Below are 9,290 nucleotides of genomic sequence, written 5' to 3'. Positions count from 1 at the left end.
GGTACCAAGGACACAGGTTTGGCAGGCAGTGGAATGGGCATGTAGTACATGTTTGCCCAGTTGAGATTGAACGCAATGGCATGGCAGTCAATGTTGTTGTAAGGGACAAGTAAGTCTGTGGTTGTCTCTTGGGCAATGATTTGTTTCCACTGGCTTGATGCCAGGACCAGAAGCCATTATGGTTGTACCACATCAGCTATGTTGATCAGAGCACAGGCAGCATCTCAGTCTCTGGAGGATAGTGGAACAATTCTAGATTTGCAGGGACCGAAACAAGCCAGTTTGCAGGAAAGTGCAGACTGCAGAAAGCCAAAAGCTTTGGGGGTCATCATGTCTGGTCCGGAGAGAGAGGAGGATAAGGCTTCTAAAGCAGAACAAGTGCTGGAGTCTGGGTTGCTTCCAGAGCTGCAGGGTTTGTTAGATGCTGTGGGTCCTACTCGGTTAGGTTTCTGCAAGTCACAGAATGAGTTCCTTATGTTCATTGAAGGAAGCCCAAGAACTGGCCAGCAATTAAGTAGTTGGAAAACACCATGGGTCAGATTTATTGAGGCCTTGAGTTGCCCTTGTGACTCTCAAGCCAACGCAAGGCAAATCAAGCCCTTAAATCAGACTTATTATGCCACTCAGCACAACCTTACATTGCTTTGCATGGCATAGTAAAGCTGAAGTAACTCAAAGCAGAGCAAGTTACAGCCTTGCGTTAATCTGTGTTGGTAAAGCACTCTGTAGGTAGAGCATGGGTATTCCCACAAATCCATCAGTCATCAGACATGGCTGTATGGACAGTAACCTGTTTTTTCCCTCTTCCTTTTGCCATTTTTCTGTAGTCTGTTGTGGGTTGGAAAAAGCGCCGGGACACTCCATGGAGTAGCCGAGCGCTATATAAGACACCCATAACATTAACATTAACATTAACATTGTTGGTGCATTCCCAGATTTACTAAGTTTAGTAAACCAGGGAATATGTCAAGATGGTACGCCTTCACAACAGAGGCATAACATTCCTGTTACTACTACAGGGCCACAAAATCTAAAGAAGCTTGCGCTGGCAATACAGTAGCCATAATTGATTGACAGCCACTGACCATCAAAGTGCAGCCCAGCAGACCAAGTGTTGCTCAAAAGTTGCACATGAGACCGTGCAGTTTGGTTGCACAAGATGGACACAAGCTTCACTTAAAGGGAACTGCTGATTTCACTGTAACCAGAGACCAGAAAACCATTACGTTTTGTAGTAACAGTTGGACCGCCATGTTTGTGAATCAAGAGGTGGCCACAGGAAGATCCCTGCCACCGGATGAGCTTCCTCAACATCCTTCAGTATCTCAAGTACCCTATATCCCTTGCATCAGACCCACTTATTGAAATCTATGGCGGTTCTCCCATAGAACCTGGAACTGGACTGCAGACTGCTTTGACTTCAAGGTAACTGTTCTACCAAGTCTTTGAGGTCCCTGTGGCTCACTTCCTGCAGGTGCTAGTCACCCTCTGTGAGCCGGAGAAGCCAAACACTTCTTTACAGACGTTTTCAAAGTCACTGTAGTAGTTGCTAATGCTTGTTTGTAAATTGAGTGAAAATCATTGGTTTACTATTTGCTTAATAATTTAAATCTCCAAAGCCGTCCAGTGGATTTAGTTTGTTTTGTTATTGAAAATTCATAAAAATTAGATCTATTTTTTCTTATTTACCTGATTTTGTACTTCTAAATGTTTGCATGTGCTCCTTTTTTAAAGCCTGACTACTTAAATCTACAGCGGCACATATTTGACCAATGATTTTACAATTAAGCTTGACTCAAGATGGATGTCAGTTTATTACATTCTGAGGTAGCACACCCACTATATGTAATAAACTGCTTTCCTCATAGTGACCTACTGCAAACAATCTAACAGTGTCCCTCAGTACCTAAACATCATGGTCCATCCTTTCTATCCCTGTATCGAGCTTCTGTGCCCAGCCTAGATGTATGGGCAGGGAAATGAGCGATACTTCCTCTGTGCTCACTCAAAACCAGTTTTGGCGTACTTCCTCACCTACTGAGATTGGTGCCTGGCTGAATAACGAGACGTAGGGGTGATAAGGCCTTGGTGTTAGCTACATCACACTGTGACAGTGAAGGTCTCTTTAAAGTTAATTAAGTTCTTAGGCACTCTCCAAATAGACATTCTACCAGGTGAACAGAACACCTCCCTATGAACCCTTTGTCTAAGCTCTGGGAGTAGGATAACATCTCATCAAGGGGGCTATTCAGATCCCGGGTGGCAGTTGTAGCTCATACAAATGGATCTTTACAGGCTTTAGGGAGGGAAAATGTAACTTTCCAAAAGTCACATTTACAAAATATTTATTACGAATCCAACTTTTCTAATGAATTGTGCTTGTCATAAATACTTCAAAAGTCAAACCATAGACTTTGTGGTAGTTTGTCAGCTGAAGATAATAATACTAAATATAATATTGCATCCCAATGCTTTCCTATGGAGAAGCCAACCCCGCTACAGCAAATGCAGCTTTTCACTGTAACTATATGTTTACCATTAAACATTTACATGTACTATTTTTAAATACCATTCACCCCACCTTTAGGGAAGTACTGACTACTTAGGAATGACTTAATCATTTTGAAAAGGTAGGGTTAGGCTAGGGTTATTTTGGCATATCAAATTTACAGCAACAGATAGTAAGCCTACAGACATGTTTACACAGTCACTTTCACTTCTGACATATAAATGACATTGGTATACTTTGTACCATATACTATTGACTTCTAGGTAGTTAACTATGCCAAACAGGGGTAAGCCAGTTTCCAAATATTGAAAGGGTGAGCACAGTCACTTTACAGATGACTAACAGGGCTGTAGTGCACAAAGTTCCATAGCCAGCAATAACAGAAAAGTAAAAAATCGGGGATGAAACCAAGAAGAAGATGGTGATTTCCATCAGAAATATTTAAAGATGCAACAGGTCAAATCTGAAAATGAAAACTATCCAACATGAACACGTTATAATGTAATAAAACACATAATGGCAAAATACAAAAAGAGAGGGTATTGTTCCTCCAAATTAATCCTACAGTCCATTTAACATGGGAATTGTGAAGACACAACTGTTTTTCTGAATATACTTGGAGAAATACTAAAAGGCATTACATGCTAAGTAGGTTATCCTTAAGTAACATTTACTTGTATGCTACATGACTTAAGACCATATACAGACACATGCTGGTTCCTTGTTTCCAATCAACTATGTTGTCTATTCTTAGTCTTCAGCATGGTATTTTTAAACTGTTTGTTTTTCAGACTGTATATAATGGGGTTACACAAAGGAGTTGCCGCCACATATAACAGAGACATCAGTTTGTTCTCATTCATTGTAAATGTTGATGTTGGTCGCATGTATGTAGAAATGATGATACCATAGAATAAAATGACAACAGTGAGGTGAGAAGCACATGTCGAAAAGGCTTTGTGCCTCCCTTCTGTGGACCTGATTTTCAGGATTGTTGAGATGATGTTGATGTATGATGTCATAGGTAAAACAAAAGGCCCCAGTCCCATGACAACACCCATGAAGTAGCTCACTCTCTCAATTGTACCAGTGCTGCTACAAGAAAGTGCCATTACAGCTATTACATCACAGAAAAAGTGATTAATTGTGTGAGACCCGCAGAAGGCGAGTCCAGACAGTAGTGCAGTATGTGGTATTGGATCTATGAATCCAACTATCCAGGTTCCTACTGCCAGTTTAATGCACATTACGTTATTCATGACATTTATGTACCGTAAGGGATTGCAAATAGCCACATAACGATCATATGCCATCACTGCAAGAATTAAGAATTCGACACATACAAAGGACATGAAAAAATACATCTGCGACAGGCATCCAGTGTAAGAAATTAGTTGTCTTGCCAGAAAGAAATCTGCCAGCATTTTTGGAAAAATTGTTGTTGTGTAAGTGATGTCAATAAAGGCTAAGTTTGATAGAAAAAAATACATTGGTGTGTGCAGTTGCTTGTTGGAATAAACAATTGCCATGATAAGAAGGTTCCCCACCAGTGTTGCCATATAAATTAACAGCAGGGCAAAAAAGATTGGAAACAGCAGATGCGGTAAATCAACAAAACCTGTGATTAGAAACTCATTTTCTGAGGTCTGATTTCTTTGTTCCATTTGTCTCGTGGTGTAGCTTCTCTGTATTACAACCTCATGACTTTCTACAATTAAAAGGACAAGATTCATTAATATGGGACACTTACCGGTATTGATGTTTAATGGGATATGGGCACTTGGCTACCATAATTTTACATTTCCATTTAGATGAAAGCTGTCAAATTATTGACATGCACATATACAGGAGTACAGAAGTTACAAAGCAGTTTGGTTTGTAATAGTTACTTTTTTCACCTGGACAATAAAACAGCCTCACATGATCTATGTTCCTGATTTCGATGTTAGGTAAATATGTTGAGTCCAGATGTTACTGTTCAAAGCTCTATCAATAGATAAAGCATTTCTACACATGAATATTATGTAGAGATAGCACCAGATAATACATTTTATTATATTTTATTTCACATGAAAGCGTAAAGAAATTGAGAATATAACTTTCATAATGAAGACATAATAGTGTTGGTTATCCTTGACCTACTGCTTCTGACTGAAACTTAGCTCAATGGACCCTTTTAGCCAGAGTTTGAAAGATTATCCCAAAATAGTATTCTATCATTCGCATTGATAGAATATGGAAAAGTAGTGGGAGCTACCAATTACCTGCAGAGTACTATGGACTGAAAAGGTCTGAAAAATGTTCAATTCTAAAAACTAACAATGGAAACACTATCAAATTCCACATTATATACCCTCTGTCTAGTTTTGTGGCCAAGAAGAATAGAGCTATAAATAAAAGACCTCAAGAACATTTATCGAAGCATTTAAGGTCCCCGTTCACTTACAACCTATGTGTTATGTTCATTATTTCCACCTTCAATCTCACCCACCCTCTTTATATGCTTGCGTCGCTTTTCCACAATTTGGGTTTATCTAGAATGCTGATGCGTGGGGTGGATGGTACTAGATTTTGTTGCCAATCTATGAGTGTTAATATTTTCTATTAAAGTCTGTATTTACTTTTACTATTTCAGCGGTGAGCTTGACTGTGTCTAGTGGACAGGAAACAATGCATTTCTGAGAGGCCTGATCGCCTTCCAAGTCTGCCTTCCCCATCAGCCCTCTGAAGCACATGATGTGCCGTACCACCTCGACCCACGCTAATGAAAAGGTACCGCCTCTAAATTTAGTAAAGCCACCATCTATATTCTATTACACACTTCAAAGGATCATGCAATTCAAGCCTCATTTTGACACCTAGAGCCAATTTTACATTCTTTGTTCATCAATGGTAAATGTGCTGTCATACATCACAGATGACATTTTGTAAAATATAAAATCATTCAAACAAAACTGAGGAGATTTATGAACTAGACAACATTTTCTCTCCAATTCATTTATGAAATTCCATCTAACTAAGCTTTAAAGGATAATATAAGAACCAGCACAAGCACAACATTCACCTCTAAAGAAACCTTGTAATGCAGTTCTCTAAGTACATTCTAGAACAAGGAGTCACTTGGCCTACACACACATCTGAATGATATTTAACCCCCCCCAAAAAAAAATAACAGTGCTGTAAGCTGCTGTTCAAACACTCTCAAGTTCCATCTATTTTATCAATTAATCAATCATGGATTTTTAAGCACGCTACTATCCTGTGAGGGTTTCAAGGAACTGGGGGGGGGGGGGTACAGCTCCGGGTCATTTGAAAAGCCAGGTCTTGAGACTTTTCCTGAAGGTGTGCAGAGTATGGGAGCATCTGATGTTGACTCATTCCAGGCCTTGGATGTGATTTAGGAGAAGGCCCTTCTACCTGCTCTGGTTCTGTGGATGTTCGGGGTCTCTGTTAGGTCGAGGTCAGCAGAGCAGAGGTTTCTTTTGGGTACGTTGAAAGAGAGTTGTTCGTTAAGGTATTTGGGTTTGATGCTGTGAAGGCATTTATAGGCGTGGGTGAGTAGCTTGTAGGTTACTCTCTTCTTGACGGGGAGCCAGTGGAGGTCTTGCAGGTGTTCGGACATGTGCTCATGTCATGGGGTGCCGAGGACGAGTATGGCTGCAGTGTACGGCGTAGGGGACATTTCAGTAGTTCAGTCTTCTAGTTATGAGCATGTGTGTGATGGTCTTTCTGGCTTGAGGGGGGATCCACTTGAAGGTCTTGCTGAGGATGCAGAGGGATTTGAAACATGTTGAGGTGACAGCGTTCATCTGACGAGTCATGGAGATGGAGGAGTCTAGGATGATGCAGAGGTTTCGGCTTTAGTCCGTCGGGTTGGGTGAGTTTCCGAGGGGCGAGGGCCACCAGGTGTTGTCTCAAGTAATGGGGGAGGATACAAGGACCAGGACCTCTGTCTTCTTCAAGTTTAGCTTTAGGCTGATGTTGCTCACCCAGGCTGCGACGTCTTTCATCCCTTCCTGGAAGCTGAGTCTGGTGTGTTCAGGGATCTTCATGAGGGAGAGGATGAGCTGGGTGTCGTCAGCATAGGATACTATTCTACGCCCATGCTGTCTGATGATGGTGGTGAGGGGGGCCATGTAGATGTTGACAAGCGTGGGGCTGAGCGATGATCCTTGAGGTACTCCACTATTGATGTCTATGGGTTCAAAGGGAAAGGGTTGGAGTCTGATCTTTTGGGATCTGCGGCAAGAAAGGAGCGGATTCACTTAAGGGCAGTTCCCCTGATGCCCGCATCATGAAGTCTGGCTGCAAGAGTGTGGTAGGAGACAGTGTCAAAGGCTGCAGAGAGGTCTAGCAGGATGAGGGCTGTGGTGTGGCCCTCGTTGAGTAGCACAAGGCGAGCCGTCGAGCAGGGTGGTCTCGGCGCTGTGATTGCTGCGCAGGATGGCATTCTCTTCGATGAAGGTGGTCGGCTGAGCGTTGCCGAATTTCTCGGTGACTTCGGCTGTGAAGGGAAGGAGAGAGATGAGTTGGGAGTTTTTCAGGACCGTTGGGGCCTCCAAGGGTTTCTTGAGGAGGGGCTTGACCTCAGCCCACTTCCAGTTGTCGGGGAAGACACCAGATTCAAAGGCAGCATTGATGGTGTAGCATAGTTTGCGAGCAATGGCAGTGGTTGCTCTGTGGAAGATGTGAGATGAGCATAGGTCCATGGGGCTTCTGAGTGGGTGCTCTTCAGTATTCATGGTCATGGTGGTGTCTTCAGTGGTGACCGGTGTTCAGCTTGTTGCAAAGGTTCTGGGACAGTGTGATGTCCGTTGCTTCGCAGGGGTGTTTGGTACACTGCTTGGTGATGTTGAAGAGCTCCTTTGAGTTGCTGGGGTTGGAGAGGATTTTGTTCGGGATGAATGTCCTTTTGGTGGCCCTTATGGAATAGTGGTATTCTGTCATGGATTGCTTGTAGGTGGTCTGGTCTTCTGTGGTTTTGCTGTTTCTCCATCATTTGTCAAGATGTCTGCATGAGCATCTGGCTTCTTGGAGGTCATTGGTGCACCAGGCGGCTTTCCGGGGGCGTTGTCTGTTGGGGTGGCATAGGGGTGCGAGTTTGTCTGCGCATCTGGTGATCCAGCGGTGTAGTTTCATGGCTGCAGAGTTGGCTTTGTTTGTGGTGGAGGGGTGGTTGTGGAGGAGGGTGGAGTTGAGGTGCTCCTCTGTGACATTGCTCTAATTTCTTCGTGGCAGTTGCGGGCGGGCTTGTGTGCAGTGGTGGTGCTGAAGGTGAAGTGTACGCAGTGGTGGTCTGTCCAGAAGGGCTGCAAGATGTGGCTGAAATGAGTGTTGGTCCCTGCTGCAAAGATGGGGTTGAGGGTATGCTCGGCCTTGTGGGTGGGGGTGGTGATGAGCTGCTTCAGTATGAGTTTGATGAGATTGTGCAGGTGATCGGTGGAGTCAGGGTTGCTGTCCTTGTCCAGGTGGAAGTTCAGGTCTCCGATGAGTATGTCATCCGTGAAAGTGACGGTGGGGGGTACGATGAGGTCAGAAATGGTAGTGGTGAAAGCAGCTGGAGCCCTGAGGGTCTGTAGGCGAGGGTGCCACTAAGTGTGGTTCTGGGGCTGGTCTGGATCTGGAAGTGGAGGTGTTAGGTGTTGTAGTTGCTTGTGCTGGTGGTGGAAATGCAGAGGGACCTCTTATGTGCGATGCGGAGTCCTCCTCCTGGGAAGTAGAGGTGGTCCTTTCTCTGGATCGACATTGCCACCACCATCTGGAATGGTGGTGGCAATGTCGGGTTGGAGGTGGTGTTTGTCCAGGTTTCTGTGACAAAGGTGACGTCTGGTGAGAGGGTGTCATTTAGGTCCCAGATCTTTATGACGTGTCTGTGCAGGGAGCAAACATTTAGTAGGATGCACTACAGGGCTTCGGTGTAGCGGGCATTGGACGCGGATACAGAGGTTTTGGGGGTGCAGTAGATGGTGATGTCTGCAGTATCGGAAGGAGAACTAGCCATGGGTGGTGTTAGGTGTCAACAGCTGGCGGTTGTTATTCTATCAGGGGTTGAGTGCGAGGAGGGCAGCTGGTTCATAGTGGTGGATGGTTTGAGAGCAAGAGTCAGGGTGCTGGTCGGGGTCAGGTCATGGATGGGCGCAGACGGGTTTGCATCTGGCGTGCCAGCGGCACAGCCACACCGCAGCCACCAATAAATAGGAAAGTGGGCACAGCTGAGAGGCAGGAGTGGGAATTGGCAGGGCGAAGGGGCCGTGGGGGCAGCAAAAGAAGGAGAGGGAAGCTGGAAAATGGGCAGAGAGAGCAACAAAACAGAGAATGGCACAATAAGGCAAGGAATATGGCTCAATATGGCAAAACAGAATGGCACAATAGGGCAAAACAGAGGATGCACAATAGGCATGCAACAATCCAGTCAAAAAATAAAGGGCACAGTATGGCAACAGATATAAACTAAGAGGGACAACAAAATGGGCACAATACAATCTAGACAGAGGCTTAAACCCCTACCTGCAGTAAGCACTGCACAGGGCAGCAGCACAGCACAACAGCGGCGTTGCAGAGGAAGAGAGCAGGACTCTGGCCGTGAGGCCAGGTGACATATGTCAGATCCTGTACATGCCTAAATGATATCTTTGATTCTAGCATAAGCACATGGTTGCAGGTAGCAGGGGTGGCAATGTACACTGCTCAAGCACTCAGTAGGGGGAATTGGAAGCCCATTTGCAAGATTTACTGCACTTTGGATTCAGGGAGAAGATTATAGGAGTAAATAAGAAGTTAT

At 44.3% G+C, this 9,290-nt stretch overlaps 1 protein-coding gene across 1 annotated transcript; it reads right to left on the bottom strand.

The window, feature by feature from the left end:
• Window positions 1-3,240: 3,240 nt before the first annotated feature.
• Window positions 3,241-4,173, bottom strand: LOC144767820 (olfactory receptor 5V1-like). Its single transcript, XM_078651197.1, has one exon. It carries the CDS (start codon window positions 4,171-4,173, stop codon window positions 3,241-3,243), a length of 933 nt encoding a protein of 310 aa, XP_078507323.1.
• Between the last annotated feature and the right edge of the window lie 5,117 nt (window positions 4,174-9,290).

Source organism: Lissotriton helveticus, chromosome 7 (assembly GCF_964261635.1).
Source record: "Lissotriton helveticus chromosome 7, aLisHel1.1, whole genome shotgun sequence".
NCBI lineage: Eukaryota > Metazoa > Chordata > Amphibia > Caudata > Salamandridae > Lissotriton > Lissotriton helveticus.
Note: the sequence above shows the minus strand (reverse complement) of the source record. Positions and strands in the feature narration are given on the sequence as shown.